This window comes from Rhamphochromis longiceps, linkage group LG22 (assembly GCF_057381845.1).
Source record: "Rhamphochromis longiceps isolate RC_006_pf linkage group LG22, R_longiceps_female_GT1.1, whole genome shotgun sequence".
Lineage (NCBI taxonomy): Eukaryota > Metazoa > Chordata > Actinopteri > Cichliformes > Cichlidae > Rhamphochromis > Rhamphochromis longiceps.
This window is the reverse complement of record NC_140577.1, coordinates 11491297-11518969: the sequence shown is the minus strand read 5'-3', so window position 1 is coordinate 11518969 and position 27673 is coordinate 11491297. Positions and strand designations below refer to the sequence as shown.

Below are 27673 nucleotides of genomic sequence, written 5' to 3'. Positions count from 1 at the left end.
TTTCTCCTGCGGTGTTGCTATCAGTGTGTGAAGAGTGGGAGAAGAGGGCAGCACATTGAACACATTTTATAAGTGGTCAGAAACGTGTAAATAACTCATGAAAGAATAAAGTTATGTTGAAACCAAGCACACCATTGTTTTTCTTGTGACATTACCAATAAGTTTGATGTGTCACATGGCCCTCTTCCAAACAAAAGTTGTATCCAAGATGGCTGACTTCAAAATGGCCACTATGGTCACCACCCATCTTGAGGAGTTTGCCTCCTCACATATACTAATGTTTCACAAACAGGACTTTAATATCACCAACCATTCCCATTTTATTATAGTGTATCCATATAAATGGCCCACCCTGTATATATATATATATATATATATATATATATATACAAACAGAAGAAGACGGCCGTAGTAATCGATGTAGCGGTTCCGAATGACAGCAATATCAGGAAGAAGGAACACGAGAAGCTGGAGAAATACCAAGGGCTCAGAGAAGAGCTCTAGAGGATGTGGAGGGTGAAGGTAACGGTGGTCCCCGTGGTAATCGGAGCACTAGGTGCGGTGACTCCCAAGCTAGGCGAGTGGCTCCAGCAGATCCCGGGAACAACATCGGAGATCTCTGTTCAGAAGAGCGCAGTCCTGGGAACAGCTAAGATACTGCGCAGGACCCTCAAGCTCCCAGGCCTCTGGTAGAGGACCCGAGCTTGAAGGATAAACCGCCCGCAGGGGCGTGCTGGGTGTTTTTATATATATATATATATATATATATATATATATATATATATATCAAAATGAAGCTAGTTTTTCTCAACGGGTCCCTGCATGAAGGCCATGAGCCTCTTTCTAATGCTGACAGGTTGAGCTGAACACCACACAAACCACATTCCTGCAGTCATGAGTTTGGGCTGAGCTCAGTCACGAGAGAGAGAAACAGAGCGAGAGAGAGAAAGAGAGAGAGAGAGGCTGAGACTCATTCGTGTGATAGAGGCATACGCTTCAATTCTGTGTGTGTCTGTAGGACCATCATGTGGTAATTCTCTCGATTAACAGGAGTTATGGTAGGAAGGACAAAGGGAATACAAAGATGACAGCTTTGGTGAACTGATGGAGTTTCATCTGAAGTTCAGGTAGGACATGTTTAGTCTTGCTTTGGAACTCTCACGTGTACAGGTGTCAGGAGAAACAAAATAACTTACAGAGGAACTTTTGCGCACAAAAAAAATGCGTAGGAGCAAAAATATTCAACCATTGTCATCGTCGAGGCTTCAGTTTAACGTCAGGTTAAGGATACACTGTTTAGTTTACGAGCAGGCAAAAAGGATGTGCAGTTTGCAACACCGGACATGAAAACATGATGCATTGTAAAGATAACAGCTGGGTGTTTACTGATAAAGCCCTCTGGGTGGTAAAAACATGCACCGAGTGCAAGATACAGCCTGCCTGCACATGTGTGAAATGTGTCATTCTTTTTCTTCCCCATCCTCATCTGCAGGTGCAGTGTAAGCAGGCAGTGATAAACTGTCTCCATGCCAGTACTGGCATTGTTAATAAGGTCTAACGTTAGACCTTATTAACAATCAAGGAAGTGAAAATGAAAGTAAATAAAGTCAGAATGAGAGCAGTGAGGAAGAGGTTAGACTTCAATAGGTTAGACACCGACAGTTTAAATTTCACACTTAACTGCTAAACTTTGTTTCCAACGACAGCCAGAGAGAGCTGGTTAAAAAACATTTAAGTTCATTACTTTTCTTTTATTTGACGGTCAGTTTTGGTGCTGGAGAGGGATCTGGTTCAGGTGTAGTGTCCACAAGAAACCTGTGTCTCCTCTTCTTTTATGAGACAGCTTCTCTGCTATGGCATTTTTGCACGTTTGTGTGCAACGAACGAGTTTTATTTTGGTAAAACTCCAAAATAATCACAACAATGTAATTTCTCAACAATTCAGCCCATTTGTTCTGCCTCCGTAAGCAGATATTGTATCAGTATTGCACAGCAGTAACAGCCCACATCCCCGAAAGCAGAAGTTAAAGTTTCCTGCAAGGTTGCAGACTTCTCACAGTTAACTGTAAATGTGTTTATTAGCGATAAAGGCCTCTTTAAGGTTTTTTTTTTGTCCCCGTTATCGTTATGGCTGTGGTTTCTTTAACATATTTAGCTTTTAGCTTTAGCTTTTTAAATTACTGGTCACAGATCGACTTTGGGTTTAGTTTCTTTTAGTTTACTTACAGAATACTGCAGTTTAGGGGAAACATGAGCTATACATGTGCACCTAAAGCTCTCATAGAGTTTATTCAAGTGGTGCAAAGATGTAGGGATCCATGGACTGCTGAAATGAACATGAAATGGAATGAGAACCTTACCTTATATGCTACATAGTCACCCTATAAAGGCCTCAGCCTCCTGTCAGATCAGCATTTAACACCTTACTAGTACTTAGCTGGGCTCACTTTTTATCTTCAGCGCTGCCATTCTGGATTCTGTGAACTGGTCCATTATCCAACCATTAAGTGATGGATACACTGTGACTGTTAAAAGGATGGATATGGTCAGCAACAATAGTCTGGTAGGCTGTGGTGTTTAAACTGTGCTCACTTAGTACTAAGGGGCAAAGTGTGTAAAAAGAAATGACACATCCACCATGCATCCTTGATGCGAGATTGGATGGCTCCACGCTTTTTATACCAAATTTAGATCCTACTATCTGAATGTGGCAGCAGAAATCGAGATTCATCAGACCAGGAAATATTGTCCAGTCTTTTTACATCCAATACTGGGAAACCTGTGAACAATGTAGCCTCGGTTTCCTGTTCTTAGCTGACAGGACAGGTATTCTGCTGCTGTAGTCCATCTGCTTCAAGGTTTGACGTGTTACATTTTCAAATGCTCTTACCTGTTATACCCACTGGTGATTTGAATTACTGTTGCCATTCTCCTCTGACCTCTGACATGAACAAGGCATTTTCACCACCAGAAGTACTGCTCACTGGATTTTGTTTTTTTATTTTTCAGACCATGTTTATGTACCTAAATGCATAAAGGTGCTGTCATATGATTGGCTTATTACACTTTTGTGTTAATGAACAGTTGAACAGGTGTATCTAACAGAGTGGCTGGCATATAGAGACTAATATACATGCTTTTCTCTGTGTTGGAGGACTGTGTGCTGCATTTGTAACATTTGACTGATGTAACTGATCATCAAGGTGATGTAAGAGTAAAAAAGTTCAAACATGCATCTAATATACAACATGCATAAAACCATGCAGCGCTACTGTTTATGTAAAACAGTACAGCTACACTTTTTTCAGGTGCTTGTCAAGTTACTTCTAGTATGTAATCAATGCAAAAGTGATTTTAACTTTTCCAGTCATTTCTCTCTAATATATTGACATGCCCATGACTCAGCTCTCTGCGCAGTTCAGTACTGATAGTAGCTAAATATTTTACTTCCTTTGGTTTTGTGTGTACCGTCTTGAAGTTCCCCTTTGTTGGGACTCATACACTAGGAAAAGAATAAATGAATGCATTCCTCTTTACTTTATCTCTTATCATGACGTGCTTCCTCACAAATGTGTTCTCCAGGCTTACCAAACAGTTTCCCAATGCTATTCATACTGGCAGTCACAACCTCTTACACGCACATGATTTTCTTTCTGACTGTCTTCTTGTGATTCTTGCAAAATCGTGCATGACTCTGCCATCACATGAGCCAGAGGAACTTTTAAGCTTAACAGTTTAGATTTTTTTTTTTAAATTTAATTGTTTTGTTCTTAAGGACACAATGACCCCCGAGATGATGGAGGACAGCAATGGAGTTTGCCACATAGTGGAGGAGAGGGAGGGGGACGTTCAAATTCAGTACTCCAGACCTCATGCGCGGGACAGCATCAACAGCAGACCTGACTGGTCGAACGGTAACTGCATTTTTTATTGTATGTATTTGATAAACAGCTCTTCATTCATCACATCCTTAGTTCGGTTTTTGTGCATCAAAGATCAGCTGCTGATGGAAGATGAATTTATGGCATATAGCTTTTTATGCTGATTTACTGGCAGTATTGTTTTGCAAGTTGACATTTGTAGCTTGTTAATGAAATGAATTGCCTTTTTACTGCGTCTGTTTGAAGGAACAAGGCTTCTGGTCTCAGTATGAATCAGGATGTTTAGCTGTTAGATATAAAACAGGAAGTAGGATAAATAAATAGCAAAATCTTTGTGCCTAACCCTGGCCAAAGTGTAGCCTACTAAGGCCTATGGTGTAGAGAAATAATTGAATCAATTCATTTGGATTACTTTGATGTTTCTGCTTCTTTTTGCTGATACAAAACAGTCATGAGAGCATTCTTAACAGTGTAGGAAACCCTTCATCCTCTGCAGCTTGTGCTACCTGTGGTGCAATTTGATTTTCTATTTATTCGCTTCCCGAACCTCTCTTTTCATTCCTACACCTGGGACAAGCAGATATACCTTCTAATGAGACCTAAAAGCCGAGCTGCTTTTTTAAACCACCTCAGTGAGGTTAAATGTTGGACGTCACAGCAGTTTCTGAAACAAAGTACCACAAATGTTATTGTTCAGTCCCACAAACTGAGAACTTCTCTTGGGCATTTGAAAGCTGCCAGAAACATGAGTGTTCACTTCAATTCAGGCCTCATGTTTGAGTCTCACGTTAAAAAAAGTTCTCCTAGTTAGAACCATCTATAGAATTAAAGCTACACTTTCACACTCAGATCTGCAGAAAGTCGTCTATGTACTTTTTAAGCCTGGATTATTGCACCTTCCTGCCGTCTGGCAGGTGCTTGGCATCTTACTGGATACTTCAGACAGCATCACATCACCCCCATCCTGGCTTCTCTCTGTCGGCTCAACGGATGAACTGATCTAAGAGTTTACTGATCGCTTTTTTAAAGCTTGTTTGGGTCTGCCTCCGAGCGAGGCAGCAGAATAACTGACCTTGTATGAGCCTGCTCGAGGCTTCAGGTGGGGCTTTTTAAGTGGTTCAAAAGGTTCAAATCTAGAGACAACCCTCAGCTGTGATGTGACCTTTCTGAGGAGACCATCCTTCAGAATTAACGGCTTCTTTTAAATAGCTTCTAAAAATTCATTTCTATAGACTTGCTTAGATGTGATGCCTTTTATCATCCTTTAGCTGTCTCCCTAACTGCCTGCCTCCAGTCTCTTTAAATATGTTAATATTTTTTATTCTTTTGTGTGTGTTTGTGTGACCTTAATCTTTGGAATTCATTTTAGTAGCCTAGATTTCCAGTTCTGTCAAAGCACTGGATTATTATCAAAGCTGTGTGTTTTCTACCAACTGATCTGTTGAATTGGTTGCAAATAACATGAACAAGCTGATAAATCATATTTAATAAAAGCCAAATTGGGTAATTCATCTCACACACTATATGGAGAAAAGTACTGGGCTTTGAATTCAGGTGTTTTCAGGTGTATACGACCAAGCACCAAACATGCAGTCTGCCTTTAAAAGCATTTGAGAAGGAATGGGTTAACTAAATCAGAGCGTGGTGCTGTAATAGGACGCCACCCCTGCAACAACTCAGTTACTGAAATTTCCTCCTTCTTAGATATTCCACAATCATCTGTTATTTGTGATATGTGACGTGATAAGAAGTGGAAGCTTTTAGAGATCACGGCAACTCAGGCATAAAAAGTTACAGAGCTCGGTCGCTGCTGAAGTGGACAGTGTGGAAAAGCAGCCAACTCTGTGTTGGCTCAATAACTGCAGAGCTACAAGCCTCGGCTAGCATTAACATCAGCACAGAGACCGGGTGCTGGGAGCTTCATAGCGCAGGTTTCCATGGTCCAGAAGCACCTGTAGATGTAATGTGTAGGCAGTTTTGCCCACATAGTGCTTTAGTCAGACCTACACTACCTTCCACTATGATTATAGTGCCTGTTTCAGTTCAGAGAAAATATTAATGCAACAGTTGTGTAAAGGTTGAAAAAGCGAGTTAAAATCTCGTTCTTACTTACAGACTGTTTGCGTCAATCTAACCAATAATTCAAGAACTCTCTGGATGGATTGTTTGCAAGTTGTTTCTGACTCTGGCCTGTTTCAGTCTGTGATCCACACGCGTGTGTTTGGATATCTTAATACATTTTTAAGCTTTTTAGCACTAAAACAGAAATCATGGTACCACACTGAGTGCCCTTGTGCAGGCTTTTAAATACAGAGTGAAAGATTTTGGGTATGCAACACATGCTTACATGCAGTCCACGAATTCAACAGCCCAATAGCAATAACATTATTTGTAGGTGCAGTGCTGATTGGTTATAAAGTGGGCTTGCAAAGGAAGAAAACTGCATCGGAGATTTTAAAAAGCAGCACAGATCTGACTGCAGTGGGCAGTTTTCATTGTTTTTAGCACTGAGTTTCACTTCACTAGTTCTTTTGACTACACAACTTCTGTGGTCTCCTCAGCAGCTAAAGATCCAAAAACAGACAAACCAGAGTAGCCCACAGGCAAACTGACACTGCCCCCATGTGACAGTACACAGCGACACACACAACACACAACCGTGCAGATTATTTCAGTGCAATAGCAGTGATCATCATCCTTCAACCTAACGTCATTCCTTATTTTTCCCCTCACTGTCCACGCCCCATCTGGAGTGGCTCCACACCCAAAGAGACTTTTGAAGCGGTGTGTGGGAGGCATTATGATCCCAAAATAGTTTTCACACAGACTTGATCTTGATGACATGTTTTATTTTCATATATTCTTGGTTTCCTGTGACAAATGATTGAATCACACATGGCACATTTTAAACCAGCACAATCATTCTTACAGCTAACAGAGACGCTCTTTGAAACGAGGACAAAAAAATCCTGGATTATGCTCTCGTGGAACTGCTTCTGCACTCGCCTATTCAAACCTGAAGTGTGAAATTCCTCCTGCGCCTTATAATGAACCACATACCAGTGCTGGGACTGTTGTGCCAGGAATGCTTCGAGCCTGCACGCTTTACCAGAAACACATAAAGGCAATTTTCACCTCTGAGCACAGTTTCCTCATTTCCTTGTAAGTTACACAGTGTTAGATTTTATTTATGTTCTGTAAAGGTCTCGGATTAAAAAGCCTGCTCTAAATCTGTGGTGCATATTTTAACCCCACAGCTCATCCTGTGGCTACTTTTCTTAAAGTTGTTTGTGATGACTAACACACCAGAGGTGGACTGAGGTTTTAATGACCTACATTTAACAAAGGTTCACTATTGAAATCAGTTGATCTTTACGATTACTTTTTGGTCTTCCTTATTCTCATCGCATGCACACTGTCAGGTGTTGGTCTGTGATGTTTTTTGGTTTATGTATATGGATGAAATGAAATGAATCAATCAATCGATTCAAAGGTTTTATTTCCATACTCTTGTCTTTCTCTCAGGTCAGTGTGTGGCGTCAGTGCCGAGCTGCTCGATGCTGTACCCCAGCTTTAATCTGCTTCGGTGCCGTGCCAAACTGGAGAGGGAGGGCTTCCAGGTTAACACGCGCACACACTGAACAGCAGCACGTTAGAGATCTTTACCAAATTAATTTGTTTGTTTCACGATTTTAGATTCCACGTGAAGACATGGAGACTCCACTGAAAACAGCTCTGGACGTCCCCTCGGTCAGGAGATACATGGTTTTCAACTCGGCTCAGTTTCATTTTATAATGGCGCCGGTATGATGATCTTTCTGTTCTCCATTATCACTTCCTGTGTTTATTTTGTTTGTTTTCAATATTTTTCTTTCGGTTTTCATTCTTTCTTTGAAATGTTTTTCTTGTGCAGGCTGTTTCTGGTAGTCAGAGTGAAAATAGAAAAGAGAGCAAAACAGACAAAGATCTCCATCAATCAGTTTGAGTAAATTCTGCACTTTCATCAAACCTCCAAGGTCTTGACTAACTGGATAGACAGGAAGTTTTCACAGGCTCATTGTTCAGAGGAATTCCCCTTAAAGGCTGCTACAACATCTTACAAAGAAATGCGGAAAAGTTACACAGATTTCAGGTTTTATAGACAGTGTACTCTCAAACAATCCCGAAAAAAACAAAACAACAATATTTATTTATTTTTTTAGTTGAAACTTTTAAATTATTTAACTAAATGATTTTATTGTGATTATCTATGTGCTTTGACTTATAATCTATTAAAATATCCATCAAAAGTATACCACATTTACTTTATTTCAATTGACTTTACACTAGTTCGGTATTAAAAAGCATTGTTCTTTATTAAATATCCAATACAAATAAATCTTCTTGTTTAGATCCAACTTTGCAAGCCTAAGCTATGCTTAGAAGAGGCTGTCCCCCGGCTACCCTTACAAACAAACTACACTTGTTCAGTCTTTTTCTGCAACATTTAGACTCTGATATGTAGCTCTTGGGGGTTCTTTTTTCTCTGGCCATTGCATGTTTGGATTTGCTGGGTCATCCGGTCCTGGAAGACCAGCACAGGACTGCGCAGAGTTGTGTGAAACAGTTGTGTAGTTTAGGTGACATATGGCAGAGAAAACAGGAAGTCCTTTCATTTGAGAGTCATGAATAGAGTAATTGCCATGATTTCAGTGTTTTTGCTCTGGCTGTAAGTATTGAGTGAAAAACTGTAGTTACTAATTCTTTTATGTTTATCTAGTAATTAATAAACAGACTAATAAGTTTGGAATTCCAATCAAAACAAGCATCATTAACACATCTCTGTGGGTTCTGGGTAAATTTGAGGTTTTTCATAAGAAATCCTTTATTAATAACTCTGAACAAACATCAACAACAACAGTAAAAATCACCCTTTTAATGTTCCATTACCAGTCACACAGAGGCAGAGTGAAATCCAGCTAGACTTAAATTCGAGCAGAGTTTGTGCTCAGCGAAGATGCAAAAACATCAACGTTCTTATTCGCTTAGTTTCACTCAGTATTTTCACAAGTGGGTCCGCCCTACAGTTTTGAGAACCAGAATATTTAATGGTTTAGCTTCACAGCTGACAATCCTAAAGCCTTCTCCCCTCTGCTTCCACCAGGTGCTGTATGTGGTTTTGTGGTGTGCGGTGTTTTCCACCCTCCACCTCTACATCACCGTTAGCGACTACTGGGTCCTCTGTCTCTCCGTCAGCCTGATCTCCATCGTCCTCACCACTGCCGTCATCCTCATCCTTCACTGCAGTAACAAGGAGGTAAGTCAGCTGTCACGACATGCCAGTAAAGCCAGTTTTGACACAAGTCTGACCCTGAACTGATTCTCAAACCATTCTGTGTCAGATCAATGTGAATTTAGATATTCGGTTGGTCCAGGTTAACGAGATGCTGGTGAGACACAAGCTGCTGGTGGGCGTGGCTGACTGGGTGCGAAACTGCACCGGAAACATGAAGGTTAGTTTGATAACATCAGTTCAAACTGGCAGAATATGAAGCTGAGTATGGGCTGTTTCATACAGTTCAGGCTACCAACTTCCATTTCATTCATTTCCCCCTTCTTTGTTTACAACCTGCCAAAGATAAATACACAAATACAGAGATGACTGACGATTCAGCACCAATGACAGCAAACAGTCAGACAGAAGGGAAACGGCCAATGAGAGGAAGTAAAACCTTTAATTGACCTCAGTGGAAAACATTGTGATGTGGAGGAAAAGTGTGCAGGATAACGATAAAGGTTTAGGAAAAGTTCACAGGAGTAATAATATTGCATGTTGTGGTGCAGGGCATCTTCCATGCTTTAAACAGATCTATTAAAATGAAATAATGTGGTGATTAATAGACATCAGTGGTCCACTGAAGCTCGTGTCTGCTGTCCCCTCTCTGTGTCTCTCTGTAGCTGTACTTCGTGTATTGGGACATGTCCCCCTGTTTGAGGGCTCTGACTGAAACTTTAGAGGAGCTCAGCTTTGCGACGACTGACACTCAGGTGAGAGAGTCAAGTACATCTGTCGCCCGGTTTGTTCTGCTGCTGCTGCCGCATCGATTTTTCTGGAGCTCCGCTGTTTGCCCTCCTTCCAGATCGATAGAAATATAACTCCAGGTTGCCGCAGGAAACAAACGCAGACATTTGGTCTTTAAAATGATAAAATCGATGTCTAACTCCCATCAGAAAAAACTGAAGAGCAAGATGTCTCACTTCGTCCTGGTGACCAAAGTGTCGGCCGGAGAATCAGATGCGGAGGAGCAGGACTCCGATGAGCAGACGCCTCTGCTGGAGAATGGCAGCGCAGCCAGCGGCCGATCATCCAACCAGCAGAAGGACGCCACAGCCGCCAAAAACTACAGCCTCGTCCCCGATGCAGCTTTACCTTCTCAGGTGAGAGACATGATGGTCTGGGCGATAGTAGACCCACGTTAGTCATATCAGCAACAGATCTATCACATCTGGCTGATCACAGATGTGTGCAGCTTCACGGGGCACTAAAATCAGAGCTGAAGCGTTCTGCTTTTCATTGGAGGAGCAAAATGGCTTCTGTTACCAAACCTCACAAGCTTGTTTTATATCGTGGGTCACATTCAGCTCACTTTGATCTTAAATGGGCCGTACCAGTGCAAAGAAGTTTAACTACACATGTAATCCCTGAGTGCGGTTTCAACAGGACGTGTCAGTTTTTCTCTTTGACAAAGACATGCTGCTTTTGTGAATAAAAAGAAATCTGTCAGCACGACTACTTGGGCTTAAATTCTAAGAAATGAATGGGTAAAACAGCTCAGTAGTGGCTCATTACCCAAACTGTGTTTTTCCCCCCTCTCTGGTTCTTTCTTGGTTCTTGCCAGATTCTAAAAATAGGTAGAGCCTCAGCTGAACAATACACAATATACTGTATTACACCATGTCATTATTTATTCAGCGGAAATTAAGCCAAAAGCAGTGAGTGAAAAACTGAGTATGTGCCATGATTCAGTAGCTTGTACAGCCATCTCCAGCACACGTGCAGCTAGCCAGTTGGATGTGGGGTGAGCACCTCCTTCTTATATCAAATAGTCACTGAAAAATGTGCCACCCAAAAGAAGAGGAGGGCAAAAATGTTTATTTAGATTTGTTTTTAAAGTTGTTGTTTTTTCATGTAAAGGTTTAGGAAATATTAGTGTTTGTGCCTTACATTCTATGACCCACTTACCCACCACAGGTGCTCAGACTCACTGATGATCAGTCAGTCGAGTGCATTTGAGCAGCAGCGCCTGTCTGCTGATTACTGTTGCACTAGACATTGCACTAGTATTTTCAGTTAATGAGCATCTGATCGTTTTTATGGCTACGTTTATATGACTGAGACCTTAATAAGCCCCTTGTTTCAAAGTGTAGCCTGCAGAAAAGGCTTAACTAATCATTTCAAAGCACATTTAAGATTACATTTTGATAGTTTCAATCCCACCTCGCATTTTCTCTCACACACATCCAATATCTGCTTATGTCCTTGTTTTTATCCTTGCAGGCTAAAGCCTACCAGCTCCTCATGACCTACAGTGCGGCTTATGTGAAGCTCCTCGTGTCTGAAAGGCTCTCAGGATCGTCACACCACAGAGGTCAGAGAAGCCACTGCACCACAGCCCCCATCTGCCTCTGTCAGTACATCAAAACAAAGATCCTTCAATAACAACCAAAAGCAAACCAGAAACACAGAGAGCTGCTGGAAACTACACAAACTGACATATGGGAGAATTTTTCTCAGGAGGCATTATGGATCAAGAACATTTTGATTCCCAGAAGGACTTGTTTGGAGCCTCAAACTCTTCATTTCCTTAGTTTTAAGGTTATCGCTCTCTTGCTGCATGTCAGCTGCTGTTTTCTTGCCCGCTCTGTTTGCACCAGCTGGATGTTTACTCATTTGCACGCTGCCAAACGCTGTCACTGCAGAACACAGGTCCGTCCAGCTGCTGTAAAACAATGTTTGTCCTCCCGTGTGCATGGCAGTCAGCCGTGGCCACTGCTTACTACTGTTTAAATTATTTGTACATATATTAAATACAGGTTATTATGACTTGACACACAGTATATGTATATATGCGTTTTTCTCAAGTAGAGTTTTGAGGCACTTGTGCTATTTCCATATTATGTTACTGCTCTGTCTCACTACATTACTCCAACCCTAGGCAATCACACTTTGTAATTTTAGTAATTGTTAAATTGTTCTTGCAAGTCCAGACAATCACATATTCCACACGTATTAAAACCTATCCATATTTTTATCAAAAAGGCTCATTTTGCCGTTTTTTTTTTAAAGAGTTTTGTGGGATTGAGTTTTGCATCTTTGATAGCTTAGACCTTAGAGGGTAAATATTTATATTGTGATACAAAAATCCCAGTTTTTAATAAAAACACAGAAACAAGCACTGGTATGTTGCATGTTTTTTTTTAGGTGTTTTCTTGTAATTCACTGTAGAAAAACTTGAAAAAGTGCATTTGGGGTAAATTTAAGGGTCATAAAACATCGATGGCTGCCTGTGACAGGTCTCCTTCTGACTGATGAACAGTAAATGAAAATGATGAAGCAATATGTACGTATGTTTGCCTTTAAAATGCATTCAAGCGCAGTATTCGATTGAATAAACTTATTGTGCTGTTGTAGACAAGGACACTAAGCCTGTCGAGTGATTTGTAGACAAAGACACAATGTGTGAAGGGAAAGTGATGTCAGTGTGTAATGAGCTTTGTTTTTTTCATCCTGGCAAAAAAATATTGTTTTGTGCTTCTACACCTGCGGTTTTACTTCCCAGAATCCATCCTGAAATATTTCCAGACGTCGCCCATCAGTCCTGATGTTGGGGCCGGGATGACAGCCCAGCGAGAGAGCAGCAAGATGACACAAACACAAACAGCAAGACAGCCAGCGTGGCCAACACGGGGGGGAAGCTGGGACCGTGTGATAGAGGAGAGAGGCGTGCAGCGTGAGGCCAAGTTAAACGATCTCAGAGACACCGGCTCTCCTCAGGAGGCTAAACGACCATCTGTGATCCTGCACACACGGGCTGGCTCGACTCCCACCTTTTCCTTCCAACCTCTTTTCTGTTGGACAGAGACCTCGCACCATTTAAAGAGGCAATACCACAGATTTTAATGATTCTTATATGCAAAAAAGCAATATAGAAGAGGTTTCAAATGCAAAGTGACAAACCTGTAATAAAAGATCACTAAAAGAAATAAAGTATACCAAACTTTGGGTAATAAATTGCACAAAAATGCTAGCGCTAACAAAAATGATACTAATTAAAACTCACATATGAAAACTGATATTTAATTCCTTATTTTAAATTCATGAGAGACTTTAATAAACCCTCCAAGGCTTTCAGGCTTTACATGAATAATTTTCATAAAATGTGAAATCAGTGCAAGATTCTCAGAATAGATGAATTGCATGGAGGGAAGATGTAAGGTCTGGAATTCAAATAGCCTATGCTGAGATCAATAAACAAACAATAAATACACATTTTTAAACTGGTGCAATATCAATAACTACTATAATTATAGTAGTGTTATTGAAGAAAAGAAACGGACCAGTGAACAAATAAAAAGGCATGAAAACTACCACTGGAAAAAAGTGACCTGTTTTCTAAAATGTAAGAAATCTTCAAATGAGGACTATTTAGGGACTTTATGTGAGGGGGGCCTGACAGACATATGTACATAAAAGCAGTTCATGAACACAGAAACTGACGGGAAAGAACGCATAAGTCTGGGAAGGAACAACAAAAGGGGAGGTGATAAAATATTTGGGTGACTTACGTTACTTTCTGGTCTCAAGAGAAAGGAACTAATTGAATAAGTCCCCACTAGATAATGAGGGCATGCAATGTACTTATTTTCTTGGGTAAATTGTTCATTCTATTCAGTTCATTTTAAATGTTAGCTTACTTCTGATCCATTCACTAACTCATCTAAGTCTTTATTTTATGCCAGCAGATGGTGCGTTTCAGTCACAGCCCTCCTTTTCACCCACTCATTCTCCAAGTCTGTAACTCTTTTGGTTTCTCGCGGTCAGGTTAGTGAAATAAAGGAGCTGAAATCTGCTTTGAGATCTGCACTATTCAGGTTGAAAGTAAAGTCGGGGAAACCCAGAAGCATACTGGTTCAGACAGCAACTAAGGGGAACCACAGGACTGTATATACACTGAGAGCTCAGGGGTCCCCAAAACTCACATACAGACACTGCTTTCACTTTTTTCGTGCTTTTACTTTTATTTACAACAACAGTTGTTGCTTGTTTGGAACCTAAAGTGACCATAATTGTCTTTAGCTTACAATATAAAGCACCTTGAGGCAACCATTATTGTGATTTGGTGCTATATAAATAAAACTGAATTGAATTGAATTGAGAGGGTGGATCACCTAATGCTAACAACCTTGGTCAGTAATGCTTTAATGCTAAATATTTTTATTTGTAAGTCACTTGAACTCAGGTCTCGCCTGGCCTTTAAACTGTTTGTCAGTCATTTGTCCATTTACTTTTGAACATATGAAAATAGCTCAGTTAAACCCTTTGACCTAAAGCTGAAAGTCTGCACTTCAATCACATCTTGATTCTAGGATTTAACGTCCACTGTGGTGACAAAACGACAAAAAAAATACTGTCCAAAGACTTAATGGTGTGGAAAGGGAGTGAAATCAACCTTGTGGTGGTTCCAGAGGGGAAAAGATCCATTTATAATTATTAATCGTGTTTTCGATAACTGTGGGTTTGATAATGAGTCTTTTTTTCATCCATTCCGGACCAAAGAGGCAAAAAAAAAAAAGATGGCCAGGAAACAACATGAAAGTGACCGATGTGATATGATTTTACATGTTTATACAGTAAAACAGTTAAGGAAGGTTTATTAATTTTAATGTGCAGAGCCCAAAACCTGCAGCACATCCTGTGATTAAACAGAAGATAGCAAGAGACACTGTAGTCCATGTTCTGACAGAGGAAGGAAAAAAGAGACAGAGAGAGGCAGAAAACCGGGGCAACTATAAATAGCATCCTAGTGATGAGGGAGAGAGGAGATGCCATAGAGACCGAGAGGATGGAGAGGTGAAAAACAGACCCAAAGAATGAGACGCTGTCTTCGTCGATTTCTTGTTCACAGCTCAAAATTATTGTTTTATTCATTACTCAAACAACTGAAGTCAGAAACAACCAATGCATGTGCAGCACAGCCATGAACATAATTAAAATAATAAACCCCAAGAGAACCACATGTACACGGTAATTTTTGGCTCTTTGAACAAGCAACCCGCTGCATTTACAAGCCGAAAAACAAAACAGAGAAATGAAAAGGAAATAAGGAACACACATCCCAGCTGTAGCGCCAACAGCTGCAGTTCATCCCATCAGAAAGGATTGCATACGAAGATGCAGCCGAGCAGCAGACAAACTAGGAGTGACTCCATTCAGTCAGCACACTCACTGCCAGAGCCTTCTGTGCAATTATAATACTAAACAGCCCTGTGTTTCATTTAACACTGATTTTAATTCAGTGTCACCATACTGACTGGGCTTGTATTTGCACTGGGAAAAAGAAAATGTGAGTCTTAAGAGGAAAATTTTATTTTTATTCCTGCTTAGAAACTACTTTGACATTTTGGGAGACACATTTATTTAGCTCTCCTGCAGAGAATGAGACAAGATGAGATGAGAATACTGACGCTCATATTTTAGCACTGAGGGGGAGCTAATTTAGCTAAGTCCAAAATATAATAAAAAATACACTTATTAGCATCTCTAAAGCTTAATACTTAGAACATACATCTATTTACTATATATAATACAAGAAGAAAGTGTAAAAATAAATTTAGAGATGCTTAAAGGCAGATTTTGAAACAATTGGACATAGCTAGCAGTTTCCCGCTCTTTTCCAGGTTTTATGCTAAGCTAGCTAAGCTAATATCTCAAGGCCACAGGTAGTAAAACTCTCTACAGGAAAGATATTTCATTCTCTAAAATGCTGATCCATTTTAAATGCTGAAACACAACTCCTCTAACATGTTTGGGAGTCACATAGCATTTTTAATCTTAACTTGTTAAAGCAGTTTCAAAACAACGACAGTGTTAGCGATTAGCAGCCTGTTTAGGTTTAGTGTTCTTTTTTGTTCCAGCTTCAAATTGTTATTGTTTTATTCCTGTTACTTACATTTTACATGCAACAGAATAAATAAAATGTACCTAAAAGGATTGAATAACATGGGATTTGTAAAATAAGTAATTATTGTGGGTTAAATTCCTGTCTCAGATTAAAAATATCAATATAAATGTTTTTCAATGTGTTAAACAATATATAAATAATAATATTAAAACTGTTAGGTAATTATCAAATTATAAACTTTCCCTATTGTGTTAATATTTTTATAAAACTTTTTTTTTTGGAATATTGTCGTCCTAGGGATCAACAGAGATATGTTAATAGGTCCAATAACTCCTAAGAGGAGAAAGAGAGTATGAGAGAGTCATAGGTTCATCTAAGGTAATATGATAGAGCTGAAAGTGCTACAATAGAACACAGGCATTAAGTTTTCCTCTCTCTCACACTAGAAACATTCATTTTACCACCCCGGAAACCTGACTTTATAGTTTACACAGTAACGGTGGAGCCACAGAATTGCATGAAAACAAACTCTGTAGATAAAATTAAAGGAGCCACACTTCTAGCCTTAGTATTTAAGAGAAATGGAAGCAAACTGAGGATGACATGCAGGATTATGTTGCCTCATTCTTCTAATTTTTCACTAAGTCTCATAAAAAGTGTTTTAAAGATTAAATAGCAAGAGATGTGCAACACAAAAAAGGCTAACACACTTCTAAAATGCTATATTCGCAAACCTAATATTTAAAGACTTATCATCTAAGTTGTCTCCTTTTCTTGTTTTGACAGTAGCTTCGTTGACATCTTGAAAAATACTTCAGCACACATTTATTTCAGGGAAATGTTCCCAAGAGCAGCAGCATTTTTTTTTTTTTGCACTAAAAGCCCATTAGCTTAGATTTATATTCATGCACTGTAAAAACTATAAATGTAAGCAGCTGCATCATCTCGTCCTGTTACTACAAAGTGCAATATCATAGTGGTAAGATATCAAATTCAGGCCAATTCAATCAGTCCGACAAATTCAATAAAACAGCGATATACTGCAAATTATAGCAGACAAAGTCTATGCATGGGTAAATACTGGATAAATGAATAAATTTCAGATTATAAATAAATAACACATAGTTCATATAGTATCATTTTAAACAGATAAGTGTTGATATAATACATAAACAGAAATATATACTCTGATTGGTCAGTCCAGTCTGCATTTGGCATGTTATAAATGTACATCGACTATCCCCTCTGACACTTCTACACTGCAAATCAGCACTGCTTCCACATGGCACGCATAAAGAAGAGAACACATGTATATCTGCACCAGCGAGACTTAAATAAGCTAAATAAACCTTCTTTTTTTTTAAATGAGGCATCTGAAATTTCATCAACCGTGGGGGTCGCCACTTGGTCAATTTTGCTGCTAAAATATGTAACACACACACAGCGGCCTATCCTCTCATCCAAACACATCAGTGAAGGACGTATAAATTAATCAGCATCACATGAATTGTTAATGCAAGGAGCTTTGTTTCCCTCCTGCAGCTCATATCTAGGTGTAAATATTAAGCGGCCGCTGTGATAACAGCAAAGCTGGGCCTCGTTTGACAGCTGTTTGCATTTGGACGACAGCTGTGGTTGGTTGTGAGTGTGTGATGGCGGCAGGTTAGGTCAGAGCTGTGTGTGTGTGGCTGTATGCAGAGGGCCAGCAGCAGTTTTGAGTGCATTTTTTTTTAATGCTTCTACATCCTCATAATGATTGAGAGTTAGCTAGCTAATACAGGCCATGATTTCCCAGCAGGACTTAATAGTGGAGTTACGGCTCCCAGTCGTCATCGTGGTGCTGCGATGCTATGATGACTACCACGGTGAGGATGGTGCACAGCACAATGGAGGCGATGCCAACCGCCAGACTGATGAAGGAGAAGTTGCGCGCCTCGCGGGAGGCTATTTCCGCCGTCACCATGTCCCCTCTGGCTATCGCCGTACGCACCTAAGTGGGAAGGAGGGAGGAGAAATTCGAAAATGTGTTACGCAACAAGCAGATACACGAGTGGGAGCAGGAGAGAGTCTGAAACAGCATGAATGGATCGATTTCACTGCAGCACAGGCTGAATGTGCAGTAACACCCTATAACATCATATAGAGCTCAGACCGGTGGGTCCATGCCCTGTCAGATCAGCTCAGCGCACAGCCAGCTGAGCAGGCCCAGAGGAAAAAATCCATTCTGTCCCATTGCACTGACAATGGTGCAGTTATGTAATGATGTGGTCTGTTGAGTGCGTGTTGGTCAGCACAGTCTGCCATTAGATAAACAACAGAGCAACATAAAAGTATGAAAGTCACCAGACGGAGCTCTAACTTTACACCACCTGCACAGAAAAACAGCATTTAAAAAAAAAAAAAAAAAAACTGCGCCTGCTGATGCAGATTATGTAGAGGTGACATCAGTGAATCCACAAAGTAACATCTTCCATCTGTTTTTTTTTTTTTTTTTTTGTATGATTATGAATCACAAAATACTGGCTCCTGGTTTGCAGTCGGCAAATTCATAGCCACGTCGTTTTCTGTATTTCAGATCCTATCTTGGCAGGAAGAAAGAGCCACAGCCTGTTTTGACACAAACAGTCAAGGGATGAATGATCTTTCCTGACAGTCACATGCAGCTGGAAGGCTTTTTTTTTTTTTTTTTTAAATTCACAACCCATTAAAAAGATAAAGATAAAATAATTTTGCCTGAAAACCTTTATATATGTGCCATTTTACAAGAGTTGCTTTCCAAAATATATGTCAAGGCTTGAGATAATTTAGTTTTCTCATTTGTAGTGTCACAAAGTGTGAAGTATCTCATTCTTCTGCGACTAAGGGCTCCAGTGTTGCCCTAAAAACTACTGAAAATACACAAGAGAGCAACAAGTGACACATCCCCTACAAACTGTAGATAAAAGATGGATGTAGGCACCCTTTTGCTTAACTGCCTTTGCCGTTTTATTTTTTGGAAACCTGCAGTGACATATTTCAGTAGTAGCGAGTCGGTAAAAGTGAAATCCAGGGTTTTTTTTGGTTGTCCTTAAAATTAATCGCATAAAGGTACAAGTCCATTTTTAAAACTACCGTAAACACAGTTCAGAGGTCCAATTCAGTGACGTGAATAAGGTGAAGCGAAGCTCAACAAACAGCTAGCGGCATAATCGACACCTACTTGACAATTACCTCCCACAGGACCACCGCAGTAGATGTACCACAGATTTTTCACACAATGATGTAGTTCTGCTGTAAATTTGGACATTTTGACGTGGAGGTCTGAGGAAAACTGTAGTTTCTGTCACATTCAATAACCTACACATGTCAAAGCCATAGATACGCAGTTCTGCTGTTGCCTTTACTGAGCTGTTCGCTTATCAACAAATGTGTAGTCTTTCAGAGCTTAAAATAATTCCACAAAATGTATTTGGCTCCTTCCTAAATACTTAGTTTTTTGCATATTTGTCCCACTTACATGTGTCAGACCATCAAACAACTTTGAAAATTAGACAAAGATACCCTGAGTAAATATAAAATTACATTTCTGATTTCATTTATTAAGGGAAAAGGTTAGCTAAACCTACCTGCACCCTATACCTGGTTTTGGCAGCAGGAACTTTAATCAAGTGTGTGTGATGCTTGGTGGTAAGACTTTCATATCACTGTGTAGGAATCTTGTCCCACTTTTCTTCACAAAATTGCTTTTATTCAGCCAGATCGAAGCATTTTCCACCACAAACAGCCCGTTTAAGGTCATGCCAAAGCATGTCAATCGTTTTAAATCCAGACTTTGACTCAGCCATTCCAAAACCTTCATTTTGTTTATTTCTGAGCTATTCAGAGGTGAACTTTCTGGGTTGTTTTGGCTCAAGCTGCATAACCGAAGTAAACTTGAGCTTCAGGGTGTAAACTGATGATTTTCAAGATTTTCTGGTAGACAGCAGTTTGATCAATTACAGCAAGCCCAGAGTCCAGAAGAGGCAACCCAGCCCCAGACCAGCACCCTACCATGTTACTCTCCCATTTTTGTCCAGTCTCTTTCTTACTGTTGAACTCTGACCTTAACTGAGAAAAGTGAGGCCTGCAGCTCTTTAGATGTTGTTCTGGTTCTTTTGTGACCTCTTGGATGATTCGTCGATTTGCTTTTGGAGTAATTTAGGTAGGCTGGACACTCCTGTTACTCCATTTGTATACAGTGGCTCTCACCGTGGTTCACTGGAGTCCCAAAACATTTGAAATGGCTTTGTAACCCATTCCAGACTGATAGATGTCAGTGACTTTGTTTCTCAGGTGTGTTTCTTCAGACTGTGGCATAATGTGTTACTTTTTGAGATCTTTTATCCTTCTTCAGGAAGGCTAGCTAAAATTTAACTCAACTTTCAAAAACTGTAGGGCATGTAAATAAATTTGGATAGCTTTTTATCCCTCAATCAATAAAATCATAATTTAAAAACGTCATTTTGTATTTTCTCTGCTTATCAAATATTACAATTTGTATGATAATATGAAACATTTAAATGTAAGAAAGATACCTGTTCTGTTTACTGAGAACCACACGGCTCGGCTGTTTCTAGAAATTATTGAGAAATTACTGGAAGTAAAATATTCTCTTAAATATTGATTTTATAAAGTCTTGTTTTAACGTGCAAAGAAAGAGCTTTAAGTCACTGAAAGTTTTTGTCTTATTTTACAGGACGACAAGAAAAACTGCAGGATTTCTATCATTTATCATTTTAAATGGGAGCGTCTGCGTCTGCAAATAAAATGGCTTTAAAGTGAAAATTCATCGCAAAGTCATCTGTAAAGGTGATATTATATCGATATGAAAGCCACAGATGAAAAGGAGACTATGAAGCAGCATTAACCTGCACTGCTTTGATGATCGCAATGATGCCTGTTGGCCAGAAGCAGCAGACGGTGGTGAGCACTGCGATGGGCAGGTAGTCGTGCGGCGGTCGGCGGTCCATTAGGGTGATGCTCGGTGGCATTTGCATGGGGTGAATCTGGCCCGGTGGGATCCCCGGGTGAGTTCCTCCAGCCGGCATGTAGGGCTGACCCTGAACAGAGAGAGAGAGGAGGAGAAGATGGAGAGCGGTGCTTTTAAAACAGTCCAGCAGCTTGCAAAGCTCTTTCCACACCAAAACACAGAGGAACACGCTAATGTGAGTGAAGAAGGGCACAGCAGCCGGGCAGCAGGAAGCAGAGCCTGCTAGGATCGCTGGTGTCAGAGGGGGCATTCGGATTTTTGATTGTCTCATTTTTAATTTAAATGAATTTCTCACAGTTGGACGAGACGTTGGAGGCGACCTAATCGTGGCGCGGAGGCACTGAACATTAGCTCTCTATGCCAAGTGGACAATTTTAGCTTTATTTTAAACCACCTGCGGAGCTGAAACGTGACTGCACTGCACCGTACAGTCATATCTGTAATTACCATTAGCTGTGAGACGAGATATCAGAGTGCAGTGCCGCTTTCAGCCTGTCGGGATTAAAAATTATGTTCAGTACTTGGGGGTTTTTTTTCAATTAGATGCAAGAAACGCATCACAATTCGCTCTGCTTGAGCTGTGCATGTTTATCAGCTCAGCAGGCCAGACAGAAATACACTTAAAAAAAGAAAAAAAAGGAAAAGGATTTTGTGATTTTGTGCTGCAGTGCAGATTTTGCTCTCGATATTATTCTCCTCGCATTCAAACCCACGCTGCTTTTAAGAAATTACCGACGGGAAGCTGGACAGCTGCACTTTCAGATGTCTGATGATTCACAGTCTCTTTCCGAGGCCTCGTTTTACAACTTTGATGTTAGTTCAGGGTAAAATATAAATTGTTTGATCTATTAACGTGGACGAACGTGTGGCTGTAGTTCAAAAATCCACTGTGTTCTCCAGCAACAATGAATGGGCAAAGAGTACAGATTGGTCTTTATAATACATGATGTTGAAGCTTAATAGTTCAACCAAGGATTTATGTCGTCTGCTCAAATGGTCTCATTCCTGTCATTGCTGTTATTAATATATTAGAATACTCCGAAGCTCCCAGGACAGTGAGATGAGACCTGGAGAGGTAAAACTCTGCTGCAGAATTAGAAAAACAGGAAAAGATTTAATATTTATCATCCTCTGACCCCTCAAATATCCCCATCTGTCAGAGATGCTAAATTTATGAAATTTATGTTTTATTTTTGAAAAATGAGCCTCAGAAAAACAGTAGAAACTGAACAATACAGAGAGAAGCAGCTCTACTTGTCCTTCAACCCTCCTCCACCTACAAGTACTGGCCTTTAACTTCAGTTTAAACTTATTTAGTGCTGCACATGTTTTAGTTCCTCCCTGCAGTCATCAACTATATTGTTAGTTTACAGCTGTGCTGCACTTCCTTTGTTCTGCAGAGCCCCTGATGTCCCTTGTGGGGACATTTTTAATTTCATGCACGCAAATTATTGTCTTGATAATTTGGAATAATGCTCCTCTAATGATTTCACAGTATTTTGCAACCCAGATCCGAGCTTGAGTGTCATAAGATGCTCTTACGCATCGGCATCGTCTGTTGTGAAGGACATCTCCTGCGCAGCCAGTTATTCCTGCTGATCGTGTGTCTGTGCAAAAGCAGCAGCAAAGCCCAAAGAAAAAATATGGATCTCTTTATGCAAAATTAGCTTCTCTTAAAATCTAATTGTCTTGTTTATGAAGGATTTGTGCACAAATTATTTAAAAAAAAAAGCTTTACAATGACGTTCAGCAACAAAAGATTTGCTTTCTTTTTTGTTGTTGCTGTTTTGTATATGAATTGATTTAAAATCAGCCAAATCAATTAATTTTACTGGCTTGAACTGCTGCTCTGTGACTCATTTTTCAAACTTACGGCTCCTCTAATGTACGAATATTGTATTAGCATTTATATTCCACCTCAGTGACGCACTCAGTTATGTATTAGAGTGTAAAAAAAGCAGTATAATTTATGTAATGTGGGTTAACTGATTACATTGATATTAATTAACTGACACGTCAGCTTTCATGTATTATAATTTATGTGTGGCTTCCAGACGATCTTTCACTTTAAGCACACTTTACCACGAAGTACCGATTTCACCCGTCAGGCTCAAAGCTCAGAGAAATATCTCGATTGTTATGAGAATCAAACAAACACACTCAGCCTGTTTTTGCTGGAAAGCTGCACACAAAAATGAAACCACATGTCCTCTAGCCTGAAAAATGTCCTACGCCTTTATATAAGTACAAGGACAATCAATGCAAATTACTTCAGCCTAATAATGCAACAACGTGCAGAATTAGCCTGCATGTTTACGTCCCTGTCTGACCCTGCAAAATTAATGAAATGAAAGCAACACCAAAGAGCTTATTCAAAACACTGCTGTGTGCATCATTAATCATTAAAAATGATCATTCATCATCATTAAAGATATTTAAAATCATACGAGAGGCTCTTTGTGGGCTGGTGGGACACGAGCCTGATGAATAAAGACATGCTCACTGGAACAAATCAGGTGGTTTGTAATTTTCCTTTTTCTGACTGAGCTTTCCGGACATTTATTGCTGATTATGTGGGGGAAAAAGAGACATCGTTTGATTAATAAATGTCCAGCTAATTGACGCAACAGCAGGTGCCACAAACGAAGCAGAAAATGAGCAAATTACTTCACAAAATGCGCATTTTCTCTGAAGATAGAGACAAGCCCCTGAGATAACAGAAGAACGTTTGATTCCCTGCATAATAAGCATCGAATGACATTTAGTGGATCTTACTGAGGAGTGAATTATGGACAATTTTAAACGAGCCGGAAAGAAGTGTGGAGGTTTAATTCTGCTGCAGCCTGCTGCCAGAGCTGTGAAATCTTTCAAGGCTGTGTCTCACTCACCGATGCCATGGGGTAGACGGGAACGTAAGCTGTGCACGGCTGCAGCTGAAGCGGGTAGCCCGGGTGGAGGTATCCCACAGGAGGGTGCGCCATGGTGCCTCCCGGAGCCTGGGTCTGGACAGTGTAGCCCTGCGGGGCTCCCGGAGGCCCCATCGGGGCACACTGGAACTGAGTTTCTTGGAGGTATCCCTCTGAACCCGGAGGAGGAGGCGGAGGAGGGTAGTTGGGCTGGGTGCCCGGCGCGGGAGGCATGTTGGGGTGCTGGGGCATGTTGGGGTCCTGTGGGCCAGGCAGGTACGGAGGAGGCTGCATGGTCTGACGGCCAGAGTCATCGAGCCCTGAGAGTGGAAGAGGGAGGAAAGATGAGGAAAGGTAGGTGAGCAGTCAGAAATAGACAAGGCAGAGGAAGAACAATAAAAGAAACAGATGTAAGAGCGAGAGCGTGTTATCTAACTCGAGCACGGCTACACGTGTGTTTGCATGTTGGCTCTAATATGTCTTATTTCACTGCCGAGGAGGAGAGAAAAAAACAATTACACGGAGCACAGCTCTTCAGCAAGACTTAAAAAAGCAGCTACAAAGCCTGACATTTCCAACCTGCGCAGGCTAATGATGACAGTGGTTGGCATTTTCACTGCCGGCAAAGGAAAAGAAGAAAGGCCTTTTTCTCTGCTTATCCTTCACAAAGAAGTTTATTAGCAGCAGAAATTTGGCATTTCAGGTGTCGAGAAACACGTCCCGAAGCATCTGTCTGCTTCTGGACGTCTGAACACTTTAATGCTCACACCTCTGCTCCCTTTGTGTTTGCTTAACACTGAAAACAACTGAGAGGGTTGGAGGAATAGAAGAGGGAGGATTTGATGAGACATGAAGAAGGAGAGCAGGAGGCAGTGTCAGCGAGCGGGAGAGAAGCTGGGTGATGAGGGATGACGACTTGTGCGCTCGGGGGACCGGTTTTACGTAAGAGGCCCCAACCCTGTCACAAGCAGGAAGTGGACCAGAAACAGACAGAGGGGAAAGGAGCGAGCACGAGGAGGAAGACACCTTTGAAAGGTCATCACGTGATGAGCAGAAAATATATCAGAGTGTGTGTGTGTGTGCGCAGCATCTTTGGCAATTATAACTTGAATTCCATATAAAATAACATGAGACGTCACATTATTTTCTTCTTTATGATAAAGATCTTAATAGCGCAACGACCTGCATCCAGATGAGAGAAATAAAACTGTGGGAACACTCAAGCCGAGTAGTTAATTTAATCGCTCGTCATTACTCTGCAAAATGCAATCACGCGCAGTGTTTTGTCATCACTTCAACAACAGATTTAAGCTAAAATACACATTTTCTTCTGTTATTTCACTGAATAAATAATGATAATGTTTCTTTTTAATTAAATCTCTTCCATTTTCTGCCTTAATGTTTGAATTCTGTGCAGGAATAGATCACTGTCTTAAGCAAGTTGTCTGCTACTGATCCAATTCTAGCCATCATTATAGATCAATAGTCTTTTAATCAAATATATATTGATTTTTTCCCCTTTCCATTAAACTGTAATGCTTAAACATTAAAGGGACAGTTCACCTCAAAATCAAATGTAGATCTAATTCATCCATCTCAGTTGTTTTGGCACGTGCTGTCCAGTTTTTTAAGGGATCAGGTGCAGAAATGCTCCTCTTCTCTTGGATATAATGGAAGTAAAGTACTGCCTTGTGGTGCTCAACATGTTAAAAAAAAAAAGCTTATATTGGGAAAAACCCAGCAGCAGCACCTCTTCACAGAAATAATGACCAGGTTACTCACAAAGAAAATCTTGATGTGAGCAGTTTCATGCGGAAACTCCCAAACTACTCCATCCAGCTGCATGAAAGTGTCAGCCTGTCCAGGCGAGGCTGTGACAGAGTGACGGCATTTAAACATTCATGGCTTCCTCTCTCAGATCAGCTGTAACGTCTCACAGCTCAGCAGCCATCTTGAAACATCCCTGGACTCTTGCTTGGCCAGCAAAGTTTAAATTTGCCTTAATCTCAGTGATCACTGGGACATAAAACAGTTGAATCTGTAGCATCCATCTATCTTCCACTTGGTTGCATTTTATTCCAAGTAAAGTGAGCATTTCTGAGCTGGTTTGGTGCCGATATCATAAAAAGTCACACTAAAAACAGCTGAGATCAATAAACAACAGGTTAAGGCCCGAGGTAGGATATGTCTGATTTGGGGTAAAGTGTCCCTTTAAGGTCGCAGTCAATCTGCAGCACCCACAGCTGCAGATTTTACTGACCAGAAGCCGTCAAACACACCTAATCAGAAATATTGATTTTCTCTGTTGAGTTACAACCTGAGACATTTTGAGCTGTGGGAAATGTTTGATGATTCACCCAGAAGCATGCACAGAGCTGTGGCAGTGGCACACCTGAATGTGATGCTGCCCTCGAGTTAGAACTAAAACCGAGTCCGTCTGTCATCAGCAAAATGCCTGTAATACTCTCTTCTTGAGGCATTTGCTACTTAGAAGCTTGGAACAGTTAACTAATACCTGTACATCCATTTAGCTGAACTGTTTATTTGAATATTTTTAAGAGGAAAGATGCAGTTCACCAGCAACATCAGTAACTGGTGCTTCAAATTCTAAAATATTAGAAAGTGGAAGGATTAAAGTGTGTGTGTGTCTGTGGAAGAGAGGCTCGGGTTCACGAGCAATAAATGGTTGTTAAAGGCGTGCACGCGCAAAGGACACTCACATCCTGTCTATAGTCAGGAGAGATGTACGTAGGCCCGTGCGTAATGATGTGAGACATATATAACAGAGGGGAGGAAAAATAGGGAACAGGGAGTCCAGGAAGGATGTGAAAGCTCACTTCAGTGAAGAAAATCTGAACATGAAAATAAACTAAATGTAAAAGAAATAAATTCAGCAGATACACACAGAAAGTCTGATGATATTAGTTTAAAGTCTCCACGGCCCTGCGGTTATTTTTTCCAACCCCCACCAAAGCTGCACCCACACAGCGGTGCATCATCTTGTAGACACAGCAGAAGCAAAAGCGGATGGAGAGGTTGACAAGGGGGCAGCTGGGAAAAGCGCAGATGACAGCAAACTAGAAAAAACCAAAACACACACACATATATATAGGCCGATGCCCTGGATCTGCCTTCGTGCTTCAGACAATTAAAACGCCTCACCGTGCTTTTCTGACGACATGCTTTCAGATCTTCTGTCCGCCTCCTTTGATCGGATCTATTTTTTTTCCTTTACTCCAGTTGGTGGTGAAAATCCTCCTTCAAGTGCGCGATGATGCAGACTTTTAATCCAAACGGGTGCAGCCCATCCTCAGGATGTTTTCATCTTTATTTCTTTAGCGGCAGTAACAACTTGAGGTGTTTTTTCTTCTTCCTTTGTTGCTTTAAACCCGGCTCTGTCACCGCGCACAGCTCCGTTCAGCTCCCCCTCCTCTCCTCTCCTCTCTGTGCGCGCAGGGCAGTCTAATAATGTTTCTCCGCTAACGCGTCGCTGTACATTGAATTAATGAGACACAAAGCTATCGCTGTCTTAAAGCGACAGCTCGGACTCGGGCAGCGCGCACAGGCAGCAGGCTGGAACATCCCATTACAGCTCAACAAACGAGGCAGTCTCTGAATTGGATGGATCTCTCTCACCGCCCTCCCTCACACATCTTGTCCTCACATGATGACAGATTTGTAGTTAAGAAACCCAGAAGAATAGACCCATGCAAACAA

The 27673-nt window shown here is 40.8% G+C and overlaps 2 protein-coding genes across 5 annotated transcripts; one reads left to right on the top strand and one right to left on the bottom strand.

Annotated features, from left to right (window-relative positions):
* The first annotated feature begins 942 nt into the window (after positions 1-942).
* On the top strand, positions 943-12314 carry tmem268 (transmembrane protein 268). 3 transcript variants are annotated; one of them, XM_085396812.1, is made up of 9 exons: positions 943-1127; positions 3776-3914; positions 7407-7501; positions 7578-7685; positions 9025-9177; positions 9296-9373; positions 9819-9908; positions 10092-10298; positions 11419-12314. In XM_085396812.1, the coding sequence occupies exons 2-9, from the start codon at positions 3782-3784 to the stop codon at positions 11578-11580; spliced, it is 1026 nt and encodes a 341-aa protein (XP_085252938.1). In that variant the 5' UTR covers positions 943-1127; positions 3776-3781; the 3' UTR covers positions 11581-12314. The 3 variants fall into 3 exon arrangements, with proteins under 3 accessions (XP_085252938.1, XP_085252937.1, XP_085252939.1); XM_085396811.1 differs by having other exon boundaries at positions 9263-9373; XM_085396813.1 differs by lacking the exon at positions 943-1127 and adding an exon at positions 6813-7043 and having other exon boundaries at positions 3831-3914; positions 9263-9373.
* A 2710-nt stretch (positions 12315-15024) lies between these two features.
* prrt1 (proline-rich transmembrane protein 1) lies at positions 15025-27485 on the bottom strand. 2 transcript variants are annotated; one of them, XM_085395943.1, is made up of 4 exons: positions 27119-27485; positions 23939-24276; positions 20929-21120; positions 15025-18032 (listed from the first exon to the last, which is right to left on the bottom strand). In XM_085395943.1, the coding sequence occupies exons 1-4, from the start codon at positions 27135-27137 to the stop codon at positions 17856-17858; spliced, it is 726 nt and encodes a 241-aa protein (XP_085252069.1). In that variant the 5' UTR covers positions 27138-27485; the 3' UTR covers positions 15025-17855. The 2 variants fall into 2 exon arrangements, with proteins under 2 accessions (XP_085252069.1, XP_085252070.1); XM_085395944.1 differs by lacking the exon at positions 27119-27485 and adding an exon at positions 25739-25835.
* Positions 27486-27673: the final 188 nt, after the last annotated feature.